We start from the raw sequence: 25,602 nt of genomic DNA, 5'->3' as shown, positions 1-25,602 counted from the left end.
CTTTGCTTGGATTTGTGATGCTTAGATCAGTTGATTTTCTGCTGGGTCAAATACAGTTCTTTTGCTAGATCAAAATAAATTTCACCAGAGGAATCACACATATTGAACTAGGAAAGAAATGCAATATTAATACAGAGGACCTAAGAAGGTTAAAGGAGAAGGATTAGGTTAAATTCTAATTATGACTTTCCCTTGCATGATTCTCTTTCAAACTTGAAATTTTAATTTTAGGTACAACACTAATTGTCAGTGTATAATTAGCATGACCAAAGATGTTGATCTTATATTATTTCTATTTCTATCCTTACTTCAGAATGAACTAGTATAAGTCAAGGTGTTAACTAGAACCATGAACTGCATTTCACAAAAAGGTACATTTCATAAAGTCTAAAATCCCAGAGAAATGGTAGGGACAATGACATAGCAAGCTGTTAATTTTTCTCTTAAGAGTGCCAAAATGCTGTTTCAGGCTTTTTTGAATATAAAGATTAAATGTAATTCATTGGTGCTCTTGAACACAAGTCATTTTCAACAGGCAAAAAAGCTGTGATATACAACTTTTGAAACAGATTTGTCAGGAATCTACCTCTCTCCCTTCTCCCATGGTTGCTAAACCTACTCTTGAGTTTATATCCTGCAGGATGTAGGCAGGACACCCATCCCATGCTTTTAACTCTTTCAGGGGGCATACATGATGAAAGGACAATTAACCTCTTCTTGTCCAGATTAGGTGTCATTTCAGCATTCTGCAGTAAGGTATAAAATGGGCTATTTCCCTAAGTAGTGAGTCTCCCTCTACTGAAAATGTTCAAGGACATCTGTGTCTGATTTGTTCAGTGCTGTATTTCAGAGTCTTGAAAAGTGCTTGGTGCAGAGTAAATACTCAATAAATATTTCACGTATGAATGAATAAAACACAAAATGGATGATGTTTCAATTAGCTTTTACTGCATAATGAACCACCCCAAAATGTAGTAGTTTAGAACAGCGATTCATTATTTTTCATGGTTCTGTAGGTTGGCTGAACAGTCTAAGATGGTCTCACATTTCTGGGACATCAGCTCTAGGGTTGGGACAGCTAGGTCTTTCTCTCCATGTCTCTCATCTTGGGCCTCAGCATTCCAAGAGAGTGAGAGTGGAAGCAGTAATGCTTCTGCCTAATAGGCTTGGATGTCATTTCCAGCGCATCCTATCAGTCAAAAAAGTCATAAGGCCAGATCTAAAGAGATGGGGAAATTGATCTGACCTATTGATGGGTGTTGTTGCAGAATTTGTGGCCATTTTTAAATCTACCACAGATGACTAAGTTTAAAAAACCTTCTGTATGGAATTCTTGTAATAGGAGGGAGATTGGTCAAGCTGGCCTCCCAAAGTCCTTCCAACTCTGAGATTCTGATTCCATGGGCTCTATGGATCTCTTATTGTGTTCTAAGAGAGAACAGTTACTAACCCATTGTAACTGGAAACTTTAATCTACATCTGGCAAAGTAATTTCAAAGATAATTCACTGAATAATTATTTTCTAACTATTACTATGATCTAGAATTATATTCTTCCTTAACTCATTTCAAATGCCCACCAGAATGTTCTTGTTAGTGACAGTGAATATTTACAACTCTAGTTTTAATTCTGGTAAAGCAGCAACATTCTCCTTTCCTTATGCTCTCTTGACCATTTTATAAACACTAGATAAACTCTTTACTCTTACTCATCCATCAAATACTTATTATTTTTTTTTTGCAGCAACATGGATAAATCTAGATATTATCACTAAGTGAAATAAGTCAGATGGAGAAAGACAAATATATGATATTACTTATGTGTGGAATCTAAAAAAGGGATACAAAGGAACTTATTTACGAAACGAATAGACTCCTAGACATAGAAAACAAAGTTATGGTTACCGAAGGGAAAAGCAGGGGGTTGGTGGGGAGGGATAATTTGGGAATTTGGGATTAACAGATACACACAACTAATACAAAGTAGATAAACAACAGGAGCCTACTGTATAGCACAGGGAACTATATTCAATATCTTGTAATAACCTACAATGGAAAATAATCTGACAAAAAATATATACATATATATGTATAACTGTATCAGTTTGCTGTACACCTGAAACATTGTAAATCAACTATACTTCAATAAAAAAAACCCCAATACTTAATTTTTTAGGAGTCACTGAGATCAGTAATTTAAAATTCTTTTTAAATTTTTTTTTAGGCAGGAGGTAATTAAGTTTTTTTTATTTGTTTGTTTATTTATTTACTTATTTATTTATTTTTAAATGGAGGTACTGGGGATTGAACCCAGGACCTCGTGCTTGCTGGGCAGGCACTGTACCACTGAACTATACCCTTCCCCCAGTAATATAAAATTCCTATTTTTCTTCTGTGTCAGAGAAAAGTGCTTACATTATTGCCTTAATATTTAATGCTATTTACTATTAAAGTTGTAAATCTACCACTTTTCTGTAATCACCCTTTAAGACACTTTTAATAAAGATATTCCCTTGTGACTATTTTAGTAATAGTAAGTACACAGATACAGAATGCAGAAATATCATATAAGCAGCTTACAAATAATATATGAAAACCCTGTGAAACTTTCCATTAAGGAGTTTCAGAACAATCACAGTAGGAAAACAGTATGGGGAAGACTGAACTGCTGATGGTTAAACTGTGATTTAATAGGAAAAGTTCAGACCATAAAATTTTGCTAGTATATTTTTGTATGTGTATGGACTTAGTTGAAAATCATGTATGTTTTTGGTAATTTTGACAAATACTGGACAAATACTTGAAACATGACTATTTTAGTTACTGAAGAATCTATTTAAAAAAAATTTTTTTTAGTTTGACATTCTACGCTAATACTACACTAATACTTCTCTCTTCCTACTCTTCCCAACCCTTCTAAATAAAAACAAAGAAACAAACTCACAAAAATTTTCTAAAAATAAAGCCACTTCATCTCTGGGATTGATAAGTCAGGTCTTGGATGTATTGTTGATGATTAATGTCATCAAGTAGCATTGTCAGGGAATCTTGCTCTACCTTTACTTTTTTTTTTTAAGTTAATAAATTTTCTTTCTTTGTTTTACATTTACAGAAAATTGAACAGAAAAGAGAGTTCTCATACACTCCCATGCCCACCCCTCAACCAGTTCCCCTAAAACTAACATCTTGCATTGGTGTGGTATATTTGTTACAACTGATGAACCAATATTGATAAATTATTTACTAAAGTCCACAGTTTACATTAGGGTTCACTCTTTGTGGTGTACAGTTTTGAGTTTTGCCAAATGTATAATGTCATGTATCCATCACCACAGTGTCATACAGAATAATTTCACTGCCCTAAAAATCCCCTGTAGTCCACGTGTGTCCCTTCTCCTGCCCCTCAACCCCTGCTTTTCATTTTTAATACCCAAATTGAGCCCAGGGCAATATTAATTAGTTGGAGCTGAGAATTTGCTTAAATAACCTGTGATTCCCCATGGTGATCAACATTTCTTAATCATTTAGGCTAGCACTGTCCAATAGAAATCAAGTGTAAGCTATGTATGTTTAAAATTTTCTAGATGCTGCACTAAAAGGTAAAAAGAAACAAGTGAAATTAATTAATATATTACACTTTTCTCAATATATCCAAAATATTATCAATTCCAATATGTAACCAATATAAAAACTGAGATATTTAAATTTTTTGTACTGATTTTCAAAATCTAGTGTGCATTTTAAACTTATAGCATATCTCATTTCAGACTACTCACATTTCAAGTACTCAGTAGCCAGGAGTAGCCAACAACTAAAGCATGGAACAGTGCAGCATGGAACTGTGAGCAACTTGAAAGCAAGCTATCCTCCTCTCTCCAGGGCCTCCAGATTAGGCAGGAAGGGAATATTTTTGGAAGGTATATCAAAAAGATAAAAGGGTTCTCTAAATCTCTGGATGCTGATACTTAAATGTTCTGCAACTACTTTCTTTAAACTCTCCAGTTCTGGGAAAAGTGGAATGGGGATCATGCTCATACTGGCATAGCAAAGAAATGAGTATACATTTGGCTTCCTGACTCCCAGAAAGCCTGAATCATCCGAAATGTTGACTCATGAGCCTAAGGTGACTGAAATATGAAGTGAATCAAATCTGCCTTCCAAGGCATCGTTTTGTTTCCACTTTTCTCTCTCCCCTCCCTGTTTGGGTGACTCATCCTCTTACCAAGAGTCCAGCAGCGGGCAGATCCTAAAACCCCCTTGAAGGAGATGAGCAGTCTTTCGGTCAGCCTCAGTCTCTAGATCTGCTGTTTTGCCTACCTCATCCAGATCTGCATTTTAGACTGGGAATGATCCTAAAAACTGTCAACAAATATTTTCTTTCTTTTCAGGTGGTGATGGTAGTAGTGAAGAGGTGGTTTAGGAATCTGTGAAAAAAAAGACAATCTTTTATTTCAAAATCTTATAAAATTTAATGTATCCTTCAATCCTGAAGGCCTACTCCTCAGTGCCGTTATTTAGTACCTTTCTCCACTCTGGGTTTTTTCCTTCCCTGGGAGGAAAGTTTCCACCCGCTGTCTCCAAGATAACGCCCTTCCGGTGGCCGCCAGGAGCCTCTCTGACTTCGCAAGGCAGGCAGGCTGCCGATTCGCTTTACCAGTACAGTTAACTACACAGACTGACCTCCAGCTGTGTGCAAGGCCAAGACCCCAGTCCCACCTGCAACCACTCAAGGCGCAGGGTGGGGCTCCCAGTTCCAAGCCCCGCCCATCGAGCCCACCCCAGCCGCTAAGAGAGAGGAAGTGCAGTAAGACCCACCCACTTTAGTCGTTTTTCCTTTCCTTTGGGCAGTCTGGCTGCCCATCATCTAAATCCCTTAGCCGATTGGTTCGCCCCCTCCCGCGCCAGTCCGTGCTTCTCCCGAGTGGGGAGGGCGAGTCACGCCAAACTGGGCGGGGAGTCGGCTGGCCTGTCTTCTTCGCTCGTCTGGGCGGTGGCGGCGGCAACTGGGGACGGGGCGGGTGGCGCATCACGGGCGCGGAGGCAGGAGGAGCAGTCTCATTGTTCCGAGAGCCGTCGCCACTGCAGGTCCCTCGGCTCATTGGGGCCTGCCCCTCTCAATCCTCCCCAGCCCCCACAACCGCCAGCGGCTCTGAGGAGAAGTCTTCCGCGGAGGCAGCAGCTGCAGCAGCATCAGCGACCCGCCCGCCATGGAAGACATGAACCAGTCGCCTCTGGTCTCCTCGTCCTCGGACAGCCCGCCCCGGCCTCAGCCTGCGTTCAAGTACCAGTTCGTGAGGGAGCCCGAGGACGAAGAGGAAGAGGAGGAGGAGGAGGAAGACGAGGACGAGGACGAAGACTTGGAGGAGCTGGAGGTGCTGGAAAGGAAGCCCGCCGCCGGGCTTTCGGCGGCCCCGGTGCCCCCTGCCGCCGCCCCCGCCGGCGCTCCCCTGCTGGACTTTGGCAATGACTTCGTGCCCCCGGCCCCGCGGGGGCCCCTGCCGGCCGCGCCCCTCGCCGCCCCGGAACGGCAGCCGTCTTGGGACCCGAGCACCGCGTCGTCGGCCGTGCCCGCGCCCTCCCCACCCTCCGCTGCCGCAGCCGCGCCCTCCAAGCTCCCCGAGGACGATGAGCCTCCGGCCCGGCCTCCCCCGCCTCCCCCGGCGGGCGTGAGCCCTCAGGCTGAGCCCGCGTGGACCCCGCCCGCTCCGGGCCCCGCCGCGCCCCCCTCTACGCCAGCCGCGCCCAAGCGCAGGGGCTCCTCAGGCTCAGTGGGTGAGTGCCGCACCCTCCTCCTCGCGCCGCCCCTCGCGCCCCTCCCTCTTTTGTGTGCAGCCCCCATAGCCTCGGGCCCTGCGTCCCTCTCCGCCCGGAGGGGGCTTTGTCTCTGGACCTCGGGGCAGAGGCTCCCCCCTGGTGGGAGCCGCGGGGAGCTGGGTGGGGCGGCAGAGGAAGCCTGGGCTTGCTCTTTATTGTCTGTCTGGGTATTGGGGAACACGTGCACCCCGAGGCTCCCAGGTCCTTTCCTCTTGTCCCCGTTCCATTGCGTCCCAGAAGTTAGGCACCCACCCCTTGCAGGAGCTGGGTGTGTATGGAGGAGCTAGGAGTGTGGATTCATCGGGCTGGCTCGGTTCCGGGAAAAGGATGGAAAGGCTTTGGCTCCCTAATCTTTTGTCTGCCCGCTGGATTGCCCCTGGGGAAAAGATGCAGTTTTGCTTCTGTTCTGCCTGCATTCATCCCTGCCCCCCTTCCTCACCCCTTCCTCGGCTTGGGTGGCCGCATGGGCTTCATCTCCTTCCCTCCTCTCCCCCTCGCTTTGCGCTGGTGGGGAGCCGGCCCAGTGGAAAACGTCCACATTGACCCAACTGCAGTGAAGGGAGAGCGCCTCCACTGGTGTGGCGCGTGGAGAATTGGGAAGCCGAGTTCTGGCGAAGTCGTGCCACCGCCCAGCTTACCAGGGTTGTGATGTGGCGACTCCTCACCAGCTTAACCGAGCCAGGGAAGTTGAGAGCTGGGCATTGTATTCCGAGGCGACGCAGTTCTACCAGGGGCTCTGTTAGGGTGGACAGGTTTAGCCTCTTAATGCATCGTAATTGAGTCATAGAGGGGAAAAAAAAGAAAAGGCAAAATGGTTGACATTTTTAAAGAAGGGGAAACTTGTGGATTCCCTGCCGGGAAATAGACCAGTTGAACTTGTGGCAGATTTACCATGAGACTTAATGAAATGTTTTGAGACAGACGTTTTCATATATTGGTTAGAAATACTGTTTCTTAGAAGTAATATATTTTAGTTCCGCAGAGACAAATCTGCAGTCTGTAAGTAGTTTTCACATCTTTTCATTCACATGAGTATCACCTGTACCTGATTGTATATTATTGGGAACATTGTTTTCAGCTGTACCTGATTGGATGTTATTAGGAACATTGTTTTACTACCCTTTTCATCTTGGGAAATTGTTTACTTTGGAAGAGAAAAAAATCAAGTTTGTTAGTGATTGAAGATTCCTCTTACTTGGCAAATTATTAATAAGTAGTTTGTTACTTTTGGGATAGAAAGTGTCCCACCAACAGTACGACCTTTATATATAAAAGAGCAAGAATCAGATAATGTAACAGCCTGCTAAGAAATTGTCGTGGCCTTGTAGGATTTTAGAAATGGTTATTTTTCTAGGAAAAGAAAATCTGAGATCACAGAAGAAAAAATTTTTTCTTCAATCCACTACTCCACAATGGGGAAAATAAGCCAATAATGATGTTTCTGAATAACGTTTTGATAATGACGTACCCCAAAGCATTACTTAAAATAATTCCTATTCTAAAGATAAAAGAATATGAGGAGTAACTTAATTTTTCTTTTTCTGAGTAAAAAAACACATTTTAGAGAAACTAAGGTGAGGTAGAAAAATACCAAGTAATAAGAAATTTGCAAATGGAAAATTTAATGATTAACAAGAGCATACTCATTTGTCATCTTGTATTCCTGCATGGGAACAAAGAAAGGGGTTCTGTTCTTGAAACAGTGAAGATTTAGAAGGTGACAGCATTCTCTTGGAATTCTGACTTTTGGAGTACTAAGTTTGGAAGACGAGAGACAGTATTGCCATTCAGGCACTCTATCTTGCATAGTCCCTAATTCTGTGTTGATGATGCCTATTTGGAAACTTCATTTCCTTTAGTAAGTGCAGGAACATCGTGATTATGGTCTGGACAGATAAGCCATTTCAGTGAGTCGAGGTTTCTTAACAGAGTTTGTTCGTTCATTCAACTGATTATTGATTACCTACAAAGAGATAGGCACTCTTCTAGCCTATGAGGATATAGCAATAAGAAGGATACAGGTGCTCCCCATGGGGGCAGTACTGATAATAAGCACATAAATAAGGAACTCAGTAGCGTTAAGTATTACGAGCAAAATAAGCAGGATGAAGGTGTGGGAAATGCTTGAGCTGTGTGGGAACCTTTTTAGATAGAGTGACACTGAGAAAGGCCTTTCTGAGGGGTGATGAGTTTTGAGCTACAGAGAAAGAAAATTTACAAGAAGATCCTAGGAGGCAAAAGCCCTGAGGTAGGAAGGAGCTTGAGAATCTAGGAAGAAGACTAGGGAGAAAAACTAGGAGGGGAGTGGTGTAAGGTGAGGGTGGAGAGGTGGGCCACGCTTGGATCATTTGAGGTCTCTAACAGGCCATGGTAAAAAAATTTGGCTTTTTAAAATGTTATTTATTTTAGAAATATACTCCTTAAATAATAATATTGGGATTTCGGAGCAAAAATTAAATTTAGAGAAGCCGAGAGGGCTGATGTGAGTAAAGGCAAAATGAGAAATGTGCGGAGCGTGATTGGAAACAGGTCAGTCTGACTGGAGGAGGGTTTATGTTACTGAGTATGGTAGATCTCTGACACTTGTGTATTAAACATCATTATTTACCCATTTTTTGAGTAAACTCTAATTTCTATCACTTGGTAAGTTATAATTTTGCTGTTTGCTATTGTACTTGGAGCATCCCCATTGCAATGCAGTAACTGAAGTGAGGCTGAAGACTCTTGCCTGCTGATCATTTTTCATGGAGAAACATTGGCTTCAGGGTGAAAAGGTGGTTGGTTAACCTAGACTTTGAGGCTATGCAAGGGCAACTGGATAAAAATTGAGTTGAGAGAAATGCAAACATTCATTAACGATGACATTGAGCTGGTCTCTGGACATGTTCTAAATCAGTGTTAATTAAGATTGAAAATGTGTGGTAGATTAGGATTCTGAAGGGTATTGAATGCCGAATTAAGGGTTTTTATCATCCTGCTTTCATCCATGCTCTACCATTCACAGTTGCCCTTGGTTTTGGAAATTTATTTTACGAAACAAAAAATGTTTTTGTTGTTGTTTCCAGAATACAAAGTTATTTCATTATTTTTCACGCTTCTCCTGAATTACTGCTTTAGGCATTGGGAAGCCACTAAAAATTATTGAACTGAGGCATGGCATCATGAAAGCAGTGTTAGAAAAGTGAATTGGTGAAAATATTGAAGATAGGTTTGAAAGAAAAAACAGGGGAACTACTCAGAAAGCTTTTGCGGTAGTTCTGAGAGAGGTGAATAGAGCCTGAACTAGTTCATTACTAGTTCATTCAGTGAAAATGGAAGCATGATTTCTTTGGCTGTGAATGTCTATAGTTAGATTAAGAAGAGGTTTTATGAAAGAAGAATTGATAGGCCTTAGAGGCCATGGATGTAAATACAAAGAAAAGAATGTTGGTGCTTATTAAATCGATTTCAGAGACTGTCCAAAGTTGCTGTTGCGGTGGAAATTTGTATTGAATATTGCTCATAAGTATAGCTTTCTGCTTAAGGATTAAAAATTATTAATCTTTTATAAAGTCATTTATTATATGATTATATCGGCATAGGAGCACATATTAGATATGTTGAAAGATTTTGAGCAATGTATGGTTTGAATCTTATATCAGTTCTTAACATAAAGTTCAAGTAAATAGTGATGTGACACTCCCAGGAAGTAGATGCCTCTAGAGATGACATGTGCTAATCCATTCCCCTTCCTCCTTCCATTGTTTTCTAGAAAATGAAAACAAGGAATAATAGAACTGATGAATTTAGATTCTGAATAATTTCTGTGGTTAACCATTTCTATTTTTCTGACTAGGAATAGAAGTTGGGAAAAGCGGCGTGCTCCTTATGAATAAAGTAAATTACATATCAGATTGGTTTCTAGGAGACTCATTGTTAAATTTATTGTTCTTTTTAGTAACTCACAAGCTTCCTCAAATCCTTTTAAAATAAAGTGGTGAATATAGAGACCGTGATTAATACCTAGTTATGTGGAGTAGTATTTAGAAATCATGATGTTTTAGCACTGTATTTCTGTAAACTTGGAAATTTGCTATATTATATAAAACATTTCTAAAAAGTGTATTCTCTATTGTCCAAAAATTGGCTCTATTTTATGTATATTTATTTCATAAGATGCCTAAAAGCAGTTTATTTGAAACACTGCTGATGCAAGGCCCCAATTTAAATGGCACATTTCACAGGTATTTTGCTAGCCCAGGATAAAAGTACCAACCAAAAAGATGATGTTTCTTGATTTTTTTCCCTTGGATCTCTAAGTAGAAGTAAATGTTGCAGATACACTATTCTTAACAGTACATTGTTTGAAACTTTTTGTTTCTGTTTCTAAATATGGGCCCTAGAAAGTCCCTCTGGGGGTGACAGCACTAGGGATGGGAACTGTAAGGGGCAGAACCATAATTCCTCAGCAGTATTTAAATGGGTGAGTGTGATCTTTGTAGCTAGCTAATGTGGTACCTAGGCATGCAAAATGGCAGGACCCAGCTCTGTTGATGCTAATGTCATCTCAGACTGATGGCCTCATCATTCTTTTCAACTCTAAAGGAGGAATTGGTAATTTCACATTTAAAGTGATACTTTTTTCTTAGAACGATGATGATTAATTTTTACATTGCTTTATTCAGGTGTTCCCATAACACTATATTCTTACATCATCAAATATATCATACTATATATATGGCAGTATTATGTTTACTTATTTCTGTTCCCCAGACTATGTACTTCTTGAGAAAAGGGGCTGTATTACCTTTTTTGCTTGAGGAAAAGGACTGTATAACATCATATCTTCATTGCTGAGCACAATCTGTTAGATGTGGCATAGGCACTCAGATATTTGTTGAATGAATAGATATTATAGATAAATCCTTATTCATATTCTGTATAGTTCCAGAGTTAAAATATTTTCTCTCAATAAAAATCTCAAGTCTTAGGAATTAAAGCATTTATTTATTCACATACAGCGGGTATATGGGTGTACCATATTTTATTTAATCAATCTCTTACTGATGGTTAAGTAGTTTTTCAGCTTTTTCTGTTTTAAATAATGTTGCTGTGACCATCCTCATATGTACTTGTTTGGAAATACATGCTGTTGTATGTGTTGTAGCATACAGTTACGTAAATGGAATTACTGATTTGAAGGATATGTGCATTAAAATGTTGATAAGGGCAAACTGTATTACAAAGAGTTGTTCCAGTCTATTTTCCCATCAATAGTGTGTTAAAGTACCTTTTTCCTTATGCCTTTACTAGTGCTGTATATAGGTAAACTGGTGAATGGTTTAGCAAATTGGTTTTTTAAATTTACATTTTAGAGAATTTTTTACTAGGCTTAGGTGCCAGTAAATTTTTTCTGATCACGACTTTTGCTTATTCTTTTGGGTTTTTGTTCTTATAGAGGTAGGAGCACTTGATCTATTACAAAGAAATTAGCCTTTTGTCATAGGCTTTGAAAACTTTTTTCCTGATTTCGTTATTTGTATTTTGACTTTCGGTATTTTTTTGTGTGCAGGGATTTTTATTTAGTCAGATTTATCATTTTATTTTGTGACTTTGAATCATAAAAGTCATAGAATTCTGTATAATTCTTCAAAAGGCCTTCTCTAAGATTGTAAAAATTTTTCTCATGTTTTCTCCTAGAATTTTATGATTTTTATGATTTCATTTTAATATTTAATTATTCTTCTGCAGTTTGTTTTGTTGTAGAGATTAAAATAGTGAAATAATTTTATTTTTCAACATATTTTCCCATTTGTCCCAATACCATTCATTGAATCATCCATCTTTTCCTTATTGTTTTGAAATACCACTTTTGCCTTACACTTGTAGTGTGGGTGAATATTTTTTGTTCCATTTGTCTGCTGCTCGTGCATAAGTAGCAAGCTGTTTTAATTGTTACAACTTTTAAATAAAATACTAGCTGATCAGGCTTTTCCAAAATTATTTTTCCTGGCTACCCAAGTATGTATTTTCTGTCTGATCTTTAAAGTTTGTTTATCTAATCCCGTCTCGCCTTCTGTTGGAATTACAGTGAGGTTATATTACATTTATAGATCAATTTAGAGGAGGGTTGATAAATTTTTAGCATTGATATATGTATATATATACACACACACATACATTTACAGCACATGGATTTTAACATGTATTTTAAAAAAAATTTAGCTTATAATTATGTGAAGTATAGATTTAAAAAAGTATTAAATATTATAGCCTGCTTAGTATGAAATACTTTAAATAATGGATTAAATAGATATTTGACCCCCTCTTTTCAATTGGTTATAGGTAGAAAAGTGAAGAAAGATAAGTCTTCTTGCTTTTTGACTTTTTAAAAAAATTTTCTTTTGAGAAAGGAAGAAACGTCTGTACTCCTTTAGTAGGAGCGATAGCTGCTAAATACTGGATTACCATTTTAGCAGCCTCTGAATCCTTCATTTAGTGGCCTTCTAGTTTCAAAAAACCCCCATTATTTCTTTAATGGCTTGTTCTTGTTGATAGATTTCTTACCATAGATGAAGAAGGCTTATAAAGTTTTGTTGAAACAGATTTGGCAATTGTCTGGTAGTAATGGTGGTCCCTAGGCAATTCAATATTAGTTAAGAAATAATTAGCATACTCTTTTTTTTAACCAGGTTTAGGGCTGAATATGGGAACAAAAAGATGAGTAGAGATTGTACTTATGAGAGGTACACGTAGCAGATTAAGGAAAGAATACAAGTCCCTAGCCGTGAAGTATTTTATGTAGAGGAGTCTTATGGTTGTACTCTAGGAACAGTCATATATTTACCTACCTGTCAACTGCCTTTGTGAAGAGAAGAAAAAGTTTTTCTCTTCCTAACTTTACATACTGACTTATAAACGACTGATTGAAAGGTGCCATTGTTACTTATCTCAGTGTTCTGACAGCCCTAGGTGAAGCTGGTTTAAATCCTAGATTTAAACATTTTAAACCTACTGCAGTCTTTGGTCTCAGAAAAGAAGGGAATTTACTTGTTTATAACTCTTTTCATCTTTGTTCTAAAGGGGGTTATTAAATATGCTTAAAGCTATCATATATATCCCTTTCATAAATATCCTTTAGAACTTCTCAGTCTCAGCTAATCAACATCATTATTAAATTATAGAAAATTATATTTTGCCAAGTTCTGAAATTTTAATTTTTTATAGAAATTAATTTTTATGCAAACAATTCAATAAAAACTTCATTAGATGCTCTTATTTATATATGGTGAATTATGAAAATCACAATTTAGAATATTAAATATTTTATTACATTATATTTTATAGGCCATATATACCATACAACACAAATCTGTTATAAAGATTAGGGCTATAAGACATCACTTTTGAAAAAGGACTGAAAAACTACCACCTTCCAACATACGTTCTCATTTACCCACTCTTATTCCACCAAGTTTTCTGTTGTCTCTCTTACTAAAATTTTGTTAATGAAACATGTTGCAGGAGCTGTAGGTAAGCATTGATAGAATCAAACATGTATGCTTTAGTGATCTGCTAAGAGTTGTGGGTAGAATTGTAGTTAAATTTCCTTCAATATAATAGAATTTTAGTATGTGCGTGTTGCCTTATCTCTTTTTTCTGAGGGATTTAAAAGTAAATTTTTACTTTTTGCTATGAAAAATTTCAAACATTAAGGAAGACAGAATACTGAATAAAACCTCCTTTAGCCCCAGCAATCATCAACCCATGGCCAAGTCTGCCGATCCCACACCCTCATAGATATTTCATTATGTATCGTGCAAACTGTTAAGTACTCCTTTGTAAAATAAAACAATACTTACAATCAAATATTTCCCCAACATACTTAGCAATAATTAAGTTAATACTTAATAATCATCATCAAATATCCAGCCAGTGTTTACATTTCCTATTATGTAGTGAATGTCATAAGTGGTCTTTTTTTTTCAACAATTAAGAAAAAGTCACATTCCAAATATTACAATAGATTGATTTGTTTTACAAGTCTCTCTATCTATGGGTTCTCCCTTTCTTGCTTGTAGCCTCTATTTCTCTGAAATTTATTTTTTGAGGAATGCTCATATGCTGTAAAAAATTTTTTTTATTGAATATAATTGATTTATAGTGTGTTAGTTTCAGATGTGCAGCAAAGTGATTCAGTTATATGTATATATGCTCATATGCTTTTTTCATTTTAAAGTCTTAAGCTATAATTTACACATAATAAAATGCATGGATCTTCAGTTTTAACAGTTTAATGGTTTTAGAGTGCATCCGCTCATTTAACCGACACTGCTGTCAAGATACAGCATATTTCCATCATCTCAGAAAGATCCCTTTGGCCCTTAGCAGTCAATTCTCTCCTCCCCCAAACCCCTCAGTCCAGGGAACCACACTGTTATGATTTCTTTCACCATGATTAGTTTTGCCTATTATAGAGCATTGTATGAATGGAGTCACACAGTATGTACTCTTTTATGTCTGGTTACTTGCATTTAATATGTTTTTGAGATTTATCAGTGATGTTGCTGGTATCAGTAATTCCTTTTTACTACTGAATAGTGTTTATAAGAAAATACTACAATTTAATTATTCATTCACTTGTTGATAGACATTTGGATTATATAGTTTCTGGCTACTATAACCAAAAATGCTGTGAACATCCTTGTACAGACCTTTTTGTGGACATATATTTTCATTTCTTTTGGGTAAGGAGAGTGGAATTGAGTAAGAATAAACTGAGAGTAGAATTGCTGGGTCATAGGATCAGTATATATTTATAAAAAATTGCCATACTGTTCTTCAGTGTTTCCACTTCCAGAAGCAACATGAGAGTTCTAGTGGCTTCACATTCTCACCAACATTTGATGTTATCAGTCTTTTAAATTTGAGCCACTTCAGTGTGTATGTAGTTCTTTCTCATTGTGGTTTTAATTTAGATCTCCCTAATGACTAATGAATTAGAGGATTTTTGTATGTCTATTGGCTATTTGTATATTTTCTTTTGTGAAATTTTCCCGTAATTTTCCTATTCTTAACATTGGGTTGTGTGTCTTCCTTACTGATTTGCAGGAGTTCTTTCTGTATTCTGGATAAAAGTCTTTTGCCAGATGTGTGGATTGTGAATGTATTCTAATCTAGCTTGCCTATTTTTATTGGTGGTTTCTTTTGATGAGTATAATTTTTTAGTTTTGAAGAAGTTTTAATTTATCAGGATTTTCTTTTATGGTTAATGCTTTCTGTGTGCTGTCCAAGACATCTTTGCCTACTCCAGGGTTGTGAAGATAGTCTGCTTTCTTCTAGAAGCTTCAATTTTAGCTTTTATTTTTGAATCTGTGATCTATCTTGAATTAATTTTGCCTATGGAAGAGTTATGGGTCTAGATTTATGTATTTTTTCCATATAGATACCCAGTTTTCCCAGCAGAATTTTTTTGAAATAATTTGTCTGTCTTTATTGAATTGCTTTGGTGCCTTTGTCAAAAATCAATTGACCACATAAGTGTGCCTATTTATGTACATGTATTTTGTTCTATTGATCTGTCTGTCTGTCCTTATGCCAACACCAGACTGTTTTGATTACTGTAGCTCTATGGTAAGTCTTCAAATCAGTGTGACTAATCCCAAGTTTTATCTTCTTGTTAAAAATTGTTTCATCCTTTCTAGGTCCTTTGTATTTCTATATGTTTTGGAATTGGCTTGTTCATTTCTACAAAATACCTCCTGGGATTTGATTGGGATTGCATTGAGATTAGAGATTACTGTGTGGAGAAATGACATTTTAGGGTTTGAGATTTTACCATATAACAAGCTAACCAGTTAGCCTGAATAGTTTTATGGATACTGGCAGTACATACAGATTCCTGGGCCAGAGTCAAAGAACTTGATTACCCACAGCAATGGTAACAGCTGGAATATCACATATTCTTGTGCAGGTTCCCTGAGCCCCGTTTCCCATCAGGCAACGTGGAATAGGCCAAGTGACACTTGAACTTGCTGTGGGTTGTATTATAGGAGAGGAACCTTGAACTTAAACTAAATCTTACATTTTCCTGACTGTTGCTTAAGAGGGGGACGCTATCTTCATTTCCAAGGCTGTTCACTGTATACATCTTCAAAAAGATAATAAGAAACAAAGGCAGTCAGTGCCCAGTCTTTCTACTCACAGGATATGCAAAAACAGAAGAAACTCATAGGGAACTCTTTCCTGACACTGAACAATATTAAGTCTTCCAATCCATGTACATGATATATCTCACTGTTTCTCTCTATTCTTTAGATCTTTGATTTCTCTCAACAGCATTTTATATAGTTCAGTGTAGAGATTTTGTACCTCTGTTGTTAAATTTACTCAAGTATTTTTTTGTTACTACTGTAAATGATATTTAAATTAAAAATTTTTTCCATTTGTTTGTTGCTACTATATGGAAATACAGTGATTTTTGTATAATCATATCTATCCTGCATCCTTCCTAAATTCACTTACTAGCTCTAGTAGGATTTAGTAGGTGTTTTTTGTTTGTTTGTTTACCATTGGGATTTTCTAACCACACAGTCCTGTTGTCTGCAAGGTAAGATGGTTTTAGTTTTTCCTTCTCATCTTCATGTCATAAATGTGGTGAGAAGGCAAGTGGATTCCTTTCTTTATTCTACATCTTGAGGAAAATTTGTTTAGTCTTTCACTTTTAAGTGTGATGTTAGCTGCATATATTTCCTAGATGTTCTTACTGTTAGGTTGAGAAAATTTTCTTCTATTCCCAGTTTGCTGAAAATTTTTATGAAATAGTGTTGAATTTTATCATATGCCTTTTGGCCTCTATTGAGATAGATGGTCATATGACTTCTTTTTCAGGCTGTTAATATGGTAAATTTCATTGTTCAGTTTTGAATGTTGACTCAACCTTGCATTCCTGGGATTAAGCCCCTCTTGGTAATGATTATACTTTTAAAGAATTGGTGGGTTCAATTTGCTAGTATTTTGTTAGAGATTTTTCCATGCATGTGTAAAAGATACTTTTCTGTATTTTTGTTTTCTTAAAACATCCTTGTCTGGTTATGGTATTAGTGCATAAGTCTGTAAAACATTTTGGGAAGTGTTTGCCCCTTGATATACTGAAAGAGTTGTGTAAGTGTCCTTTGATGTTTATAGAATTTACTAGTGGAGCCATCAGGCCTTGGAGGTTTCTTTGTGGAGAAGGTTTTAAATTACAAGTTTACTTTCTTTAAGTGATATAGGACTATTCAGATACTCTGTTTCTGCTTGTGTCAATTTTGGAAATGTATACCTTTCAAGGAACTTGTCTATTTCGTCTTTTTGAGTAGACATATAGGAATTGGTCCACTCACTTAAGTTGTCTAATATGTTGACATAAACTTGTTCATAATAATCTCTTAAGCTTTTAGGATTTATAGTGGTAGTCTCTTTTTCATTTCCAATACTTGTTTTTCTCTCTTTTTCTCGATCATTTTAGGGATTATCAATTCTGTTGAACTTTTAATGAACCAGGTTTTGGTTTCATTGATTTTTCTCTATAGTTTGATTGATTTTTTTCCTGTATCATTTGTTTCTGCTGTTATTTATTGTCTATTATTTGGGTTTAATTTGTTCTTTTTCTAGTTTCCTTAGATAGAAGCTTTAAATTTTGAATTTAACCCTTTTTCCTAAAAGCATTTAGAGCTGTAAATTTCTCTCAGAGCATTGATTTAGCTGTATCCTGCAAATTTCCATTATCATTTGATTTAAAATATTCTTTAATTTCCCCTGTGATATATTCTTTGATCCATGAGTTACTTAGAATTGTATATTTAATTTCCAAACTTTTGGAGATTTTCCAGAATTTTTCTGTTTTACTGATTTCAGTTAATTCATGTGGTCAAAGAATATACACTGTATGATTGTAATCCTTTTAAATTTATTGAGATTTGTTTTATAGGCTAGGGTATGGTTTATCTTGGTGAATGTTCCATGTTACTTGAGAAGAATGTGTATTCTGTTTTTGGTTGTAATGCTCTATAAAAGACAGTTCACTGGAGTGTTGTCTAAATTGTCTAAATCCTTACTTACTAGTGTATATGTGTGTGTGTCTAGTGTATCAATTAACTGAGAGTTTTGTTAAAATTTTAAAATAAAATTTATAGATTTGTCCTTGTCTCCCTTTGGTTTTTGCTTCATGTATTTCCTTTACGCCTTTTCCATATACCTTTAGTGTTGTTACATCTATTTAGTATTATATCCATTTACTTCTTTATCATTATCAAATTCCCCTCTTTATCTCTAGTTATCTCAAGATAATACTCCTTGTCTTTGACTCTACTTTGACATTAATATAGCCAATCTAGATTTTGTAGGATAAGTGCTTGAATGATACACCCTTTTACATTCTTTTACTTTTAACCTACCTGTATTTTTATATTTGAAGTGTGTATCCTGTAAGTGACACATAGTAGAGTTTTTATCCAGTCTAAAAACCTCTGCCTTTTAATTGGGGAACTTTACTACATTCAGTGTAATTATTAATATGAGTCATTTTATTTTAGTCTTTGTTTTCTCTTTGTCCCATCTGCTTTTTTTTTTTTTTGTGCTATATATTCCTCAAAACTTTATGCTTTTGTCATACATTTTGCTTTTATGTATATTACTGTATATTGTAATTAAGCTTCAAAAGTCAATTATTCTTGAAAGAAATTAAGAAATGAGAATACTTTGTCTACTCATGTATTTACTATTTCTTTAAAGAAATTAGGGAATTTGAATATTTTGTATCTACTCATATATTTACCATTTCTACCTTTATTCATTCCTTCATGAAAGTCAGGTTTCTATCTGATTTCCTTTCCCTTCATCATGAAGAACTTCATTTAACATTTCTTGTTGTACAAGTCTTGGTGATAATTACAGTTTTTGTTTTTATCTTTTGTTTATCTGATAATATAATTTGTCTTTATTTTTGAAGGATATTTTTGATGAATACAGTCAACTGTTATTTGTGGTAGTTACTAGTTCTATAAAGTCATGGAAAACACTGAATTAGCAGATACTGAATCGTCTCTAGGGGAAATAACAGGGTTAGGTTCCTGTGAACCTCTACTCATAGCATTTTTGTTACTGATCAGTATATAACTTTGTTTTAGGTGTGTTTCTATTTAAAGAAATACATTAATATAGATTGTTGACTCTTTAACATTGAACTCAAGGCCAGGCGCAACAGTGCTGTAACTCAGGTCTGAATGAACCGTATCTAACACACACTCACACGTTTCCTCTGTTAGGTACTTTACAGCCTTCTTGTGGTGAAGAACATTAGACAGCACTTAAGCACTGTGCTTAGGGGTCATACCAGAATCACAAACAAAAAGCATAAAAATCCAAACAGCAAGGCATTAAATGGACTGCTAAAAGAAAACTTGTTTACAGTCTGAGAGCCAAAATAAGAAGGTATAGGGTTGCCTTAATTGACTTCACCTGAGAATGTATGTTGGGGACTGGAGTGCTTGGCTGCTCTGCATGTGTCCACTGCTATAAGTACTGATTTTGGGGTAATTTAGTGAGTAGGCCAATTGGCAAATTAAGAAATCTGAATTATGAGGGTTGACTGGATGCAATTCTACGTTTTCAGTTGTTTTTTTTTTTTTATTTTATTTTTTTTTATCATTTTAAAGTATTCTTTGGATTGCATTGTTTCCAGTGATAGGTCGGGTCATTCTTTTTGTTGTTCACCTGACTTTTTCCTCTGTTTTAAGATTTTTCTGTGTTTGGTTTTCAACAATTTGATCTCTACAAAGTACATCTTTGTGGGTTTTTGTTTATCCTACTTGGGGTTCATTGAGCTTCTTGTATCTATGGATTGGTATTTTCTATCACAATTGTCAAATTTTAAGCCATTATATCTTAAAATTTTCCTTTCTTCAGCCATTATTGTCTTTTTGGGGGACTCCAGTTATGTGTATACTTTAACTGATTGATTGTCTCATAGGCCATTGAGTCTTCATTTTTTTTCCTCCAGCTCTTTTTTTTTCCCTTTTCTTTTTTTCTTTTTCTTACTATGCTTCAGTTTGGATAGTTTCTCTTGCTCTTTCTTCAGGTTCATTAATCTTTTCTTCTCCACTGTCCAGTTTGCTTTTAAACTCATCTAGTGAATTTTTCTTTTGATTAATGTAATTTTCAGTTATGGCATTTCCATTTGGTTTTTTTTCTAGTCCATGTTTCTCTACAAGATTTTCTATTCACTCATTGTCTGTTTTTTACTGACATACTTAGGGACGTTTTAAAGCTATTTTAATTTACATTTTAATATTCACTAATTTAACATTTATACTCTTTGTTTATATTGGCTATTTTTTCTTATTTATGCTCATTTTCTTGCTGCTTTTCATGTCCAGTAATTTTTTGCTTGGTACTGGTTGTCATGGATGTGGTGGTAGTTTTGTTCTGGCAGGCAATTGATTTGCTGGCAAATCATCTTGATCTTTTCAAGTCTTGATTTTAAAGTTAGGGTGGGTATAGAGCAGTTACTGGCTGACTTTTTTTTTTTTTAAGGGCTGAGAAGTAAATATTTTAGGCTTGTGGATCATACAGGTTCTGTCTTAACTACTCATCTTTGCCTTTATAATGTAAAAGTAGCCATAGACAATACATCACATGAATGGACATGACTTCTTCTGGTACAACTTTGGCCCATGAACCACACTTTACTGACTCTTGGCCAAAGTATCCCTTACTGTATGTATATAGCAGTCCCACTCTTAATGTGTGCCTTTTCTGGAATCTCATTTTTATGCTTGGGGTGTTCATGAGGTCTCCGCTCTGGCTGGCCAAAACTTTTATTTTTCTTACTATTATTATTATTTTATATATTTTTATTGAATTATAGTCAGTTCACAATGTTGTGTCAATTTCTGGTGTACAGCACAATGCTTCAGTCATATAGGAACATACATATATTCATTTTCATATTCTTTTTCATTATAGGTACTACAAGATATTGAATATAATTCCCTGTGCTGTAAAGTATAAACTTGTTAATATATATATGTATAAAAGTATCTGCAAATCTCAAACTCCCAATTTATCCTTTCCTAACCCCTTCCCTGGCTAGTAACCATAAGTTTGTTCTCTATGTCTGTGAGTCTGTTTCTGTTTTGTAAATAAGTTTGTCTGTCTTTTTTTTTTTTTTCAATCCACATATAAGTGATATCATGGTATTTTTCTTTCTCCTTCTGGCTTACTTCATTTTGAATGACATTCTCCATGTCCATCCATGTTGCTGCAAATGACATTTTATTTTTTATGGCTGAGTAGTATTCCATCATATAAATATACCACAGCTTCTTTATCCAGTCATCTGTCGATGGACATTTAGGTTGTTTCCATGTCTTGGCTATTGTAAACAGTACTGCTATGAACATGGGGTACATGTGTCTTTTTGAATTAAGGTTCCCTCTGGATATATGCCCAGGAGTGGGATTTCTGGATCATAGGGTAAGTCTATTTTTAGTCTTTTGAGGAATCTCCATACTGTTTCCCATAATGGCTGCAGCAAATTACATTCCCAACAGTAGTGTAGGAGGGTTCCCTTTTCTCTACACCCTCTCTAGCATTTATCGTTTGGACTTTTGAATGATGGCCATTCTGACTGGTGTGAGGTGATACTTCATTATAGTTTTGATTTGCATTTCTCTGGTAATTAGTGATACTGAGCATTTTTTCATGTGCCTATTGGCCATTTGTATGCCTTATTGGAGAATTGCCTGTTTAGGTCTTCTGCCCATTTTTGGATTGGGTTGTTTGTCTTCTTCTTATTAAGTTGTGTGAGCTATTTATTCTGGAAATTAAGCCCTCATCAGTCTCATCTTTTGCAAATTTTTTTCCCATTCCGTAGGTTGTCTTTTTGTTTTGCTTATGGTTTCCTTTGCTGTGCAAAAACTTGTAAGTTTAATTAAGTCCCATTTGTTTATTTTGCTTTTATTTCTATTGCTTGGGTAGATTGTCCTAGGAGAACATTGCTGCGATTTATGTCAGATAATGTATTGCCTATGTTTTCTTCTAAGAGGTTTATAGTGTCTTATGTTTAAATCTTTAAGCTATTTTGAGTTTATTTTTGTGTGTAGTGTGAGGAGTGTTCTAACTTTATTGATTTACATGCAGCTGTACAGTTTTCCCAACACCATTTGCTGAAGAGACTGTCTTTACTCCATTGTATGTTCTTGCCTCCTTTGTCAAAGATTAATTGACCAAAAGTTTGTGGGTTTATTTCTGGGCTCTCTGTTCTGTTACGTTAATCCATATGTCTGTTTTTGTTCCAATACTATGCTATTTTGATTACTGTAGCTCTGTAGTATTGTTTGAAACCAGGGAGGATCATTCCTCCAGCTTCATTCTTTTTCATCAGTAATGCTTTGGCAATTCTGGGACTTCTGTGATTCTATGTAAATTTTAGGGCTATTTTAATTCTGTGAAAAATGTCCTGGGTAGTTTGATAGGGATTGCATTAAATCTGTAGTTTGCTTTGGATAGTATGGTCATTTTAACAATATTAATTCTTCCAATTCAAGAACATGGGATACCTTTCCATTTCTTTAAGTCATCTTTAATTTCCTTAGTCAGTGCTTTGTAGTTCTCCACATAAGTCTTTCACTTTCTTGGTCAGATTTATTCCTAAGTTTTTTTTTTTTTTTGAATGCAATTTTAAAAGGGATTGTTTCTTTACTTTTCCTTTCTTATATTTAATTGTTAACATAAAGAAATGCCACTGATTTCTGTATGTTAATCTTGAATTCTTTTATTAGTTCTAATAGTTTTTGTGTGGAACCATTAGGGTTTTCTATATATAGTATCATGTCATCTGCATATGACAATTTTACCTCTTCTAATTTGGATCCCTTTTATTTCTTTTTCTTGTCTAATTGCTATGGCTGTGACTTCCAGTATATACTGAATAGAAGTGGTGAGAGTGGGCATCCTTGTCTTGTTCCAGATTTTAGCAGAAAGGCTTTCAGTTTTTCACTGTTGAGTATTGGCTGTAGGTCTGTCATAAAAAGTTTTAGTATGTTTAGATATGTTCCCTCCCTACGCATTTTGGTAAGAGTTTTTATCATAAATGGGTGTTGAATTTTATCAAATGCTTTTTCTGCATTTATTGAGATGATCATGTGTTTTTTGTTGTTTCTCTTGTTGATGTGGTGTATCACATTGATTTGTGTATGTTGAACCATCCTTGTGTCCCTGGGATGAACCAAACTTGATCATGTATGATCTTTTTTATGTGTTGTTGGATTCTATTTGCTAATATTTTGTTGAGGATTTTTGCATCTATCTTCATCAATGATATTGGCCTATAGCTTTCTTTTTTGGTAGTGTCTTTGTTTGGCTTTGGTATTAGGGTGATTGTGGCTTCATAGAATGAGTTTGGAAGTATTCCCTCCTCTTCAGTCTTTTGGAAGAGTTTGAGAAGGATTGATATGAGCTCTTCTTTGTATGTTTGATAGAATTCCCCATACACAACCTAACCTACCACCTAAAAGAATTAGAAAAAGAAGAACAAGCAAATCCTAAAGTCAGCAGAAGGAAAGAAATAATAAAGATCAGGGAGGAAATAAGTAAGAAATTAAAAAAAAAAAAAAACAATGAAACCAAGAGCTGGTTTTTTGAAAGAGTAATAAACAAAATTGACAAACCTTTGGCCAGGCTCACCAAGAAGAAAAGAGAGAGTGCACAAATAAACAAAATAAGAAATGAAATGGAGAGATTGCAACCAACACTACAGAAATACAAAAAATCTTAAGAGAATACTATGAACAACTATATGATAATAAATTGGACAACTTAGCAGAAATGGACAAGTTTCTAGAAACATACAGTCCACCAGAACTGAATCAAGAAATGGATCATTTGAACAGACCAATCACTAGAAGTGAAATAGAATCAGCAATAAAAGAAAAAAACCTCCCTGCAAACAAAAGTCCAAGAACAGATGGGTTCACTGGCGAATTCTGTCAAACATACAAAACTTTCAGGTCAGGTCTTCCAGCACAGTCTGACCTCCAGAATACCCATTCAATTCACAATTCTATCATAGATTTGCCTGCTGGGTCTTAGTAAGCCTCGGGCTGCATATGTGCAGCATAGTATTCAGCCAAAGTTTTAAAGGGAACCTCTATCCAGATTTCTGGAGCTTCTTTTTCTCTGAAACTTTCCTTTGTATGTCACCCTGCCCTACAAATTCCGGACAGCCTCCTTAGCTCAGCAAGAGTGAAGTATTCTTGGGCCCCTCTTCCATGTGCTGTAAACAGAAAGTGCCTCCAGACAGAAAGCCTCTGGTGTGCCTCCCTCTTCTCAGGAATCACACCCTTGTACTGCCTGTGGTGCAATGTCTCAGGATGGTTGCTTCATACATTTTGCCCGCTTTTACAGTTATGTTGGGTTAGCCTGATAAAATTACTTTTCTAGCTAAGAGCACAGTTCTTCTATTTGATATTAAATGTAGTTTATTTTCCTTGTTCTTTAAATTAGGTATGATTTTACTGACCAATTATACTTTTGATTAATAAATTTTAAAGTGAACAATTTCAAGGAAAATACTCAGTATAAGAATGTGTGGACATTGATGAGATTGTGATAGCATACGTGTTTTTTGAATTGAGCAGTAATAAACTTAAAACTGATGCCATTTTTACTTTTTAAAATAATGATTTACTTTAAAAAAATAAAAGAAATCTCTTTAGTGAATAATTTTGAAACTGATTCTTACGTGATGGAAGTAATTAGCATTCAAAATATGTAGCCCTGAAACAGTCTAAACTTATATTGTAGTTTTAGGTTTAGGTAAGGAAAAGAACCTAGCATTAGGGCCAATTTGAGAAAATAGATCATTTGGAAAATGTTTTTGTTTTGTGAATGGTGTGCATTTTTCATACTGTCATTATAGGTAGTTCAGTGATTCTATTCATTTTACTGAGGGTAATAAGCAAATAATTGTATATCTGATTATAGTGACAAAGTTAAATTATAATTTTCTAGCTTTGTCATTAACTTAAGCTATGTGACCTTGGATAAGTTCATTTTCTGAGCTTAGGTAACTGGAAATGTGGTGGGAAATTAACAAAAATAAGGTAAGGACTTAAAATAAGTTTTAAAGAAAATTAGTGAGGCTGAATATGGTGAATTTGAACTTCACTGGGTGTCAACATTCAGATATGAAGGAGGGGGAAGCATGGGTTTGGTTAGGAAGAAGTTTGGTTAGCATAGATGACATGTAAGGAGCTGTTGAGATAAGTTTAGACAGGTAAATTGGGGCTATATTGTGCAGGGCCTCATATCTGACTGTTTTTGGTATAACTCAATGTATAACCAGGAGCTTTTAAATGTTTTCAAGCAAGAAAATATATAAAATTATCCTTTTAGCAGTATTAATTTGATGGCTGTAGAGGAAAGACTTAATAGGAGATCTCTGGCTTCCCTTTTGCCTATTTTTTAGTGAAAACTTGGTAAGTTTTTAAAAAACATACCATTATGTTTTTACTTACTGTACATATAATTAAATCCTTACTATTTATTTCTTCTGGTGCTCTGTTCAGACAGCACAAATGAGATTGATGACTAAGGTTTTAATTTCATTCAGTAGTTAGAATTTGGCGTTATGAGTAGATCATAGAAAGGGGGACTTGTTTATCTTTCTAGTAAGCCTAGTATTATAAGTATATATAACATATCTCAGTAATTCAGAATGTTATACTTTTTACTTAATATAGGATCTCTGATTATAAAATAGTTTATT

At 36.0% G+C, this 25,602-nt stretch overlaps 1 protein-coding gene across 4 annotated transcripts in view; it reads left to right on the top strand.

Moving 5' to 3' along the window:
* The first annotated feature begins 4,927 nt into the window (after positions 1–4,927).
* Positions 4,928–25,602, top strand: part of RTN4 (reticulon 4) — a 72,083-nt gene continuing 51,408 nt past the window's right edge. Inside the window, exon 1 of one of the 4 annotated variants that reach the window (XM_032497558.1) lies at positions 4,928–5,771. In XM_032497558.1, the coding sequence (XP_032353449.1) occupies positions 5,207–5,771 (565 nt within the window). In that variant the 5' untranslated portion in view covers positions 4,928–5,206. The remainder of the gene's footprint in view (positions 5,772–25,602) is intronic. The other 3 variants (XM_032497559.1, XM_032497560.1, XM_032497561.1) reach the window with 3 other exon arrangements.

The sequence above is a fragment of the Camelus ferus genome, chromosome 15, assembly GCF_009834535.1.
Source record: "Camelus ferus isolate YT-003-E chromosome 15, BCGSAC_Cfer_1.0, whole genome shotgun sequence".
In the NCBI taxonomy this organism is placed as follows: domain Eukaryota; kingdom Metazoa; phylum Chordata; class Mammalia; order Artiodactyla; family Camelidae; genus Camelus; species Camelus ferus.
The sequence above is the reverse complement of the archived record's forward strand: the minus strand, read 5'-3'. Positions and strand labels throughout refer to the sequence as shown.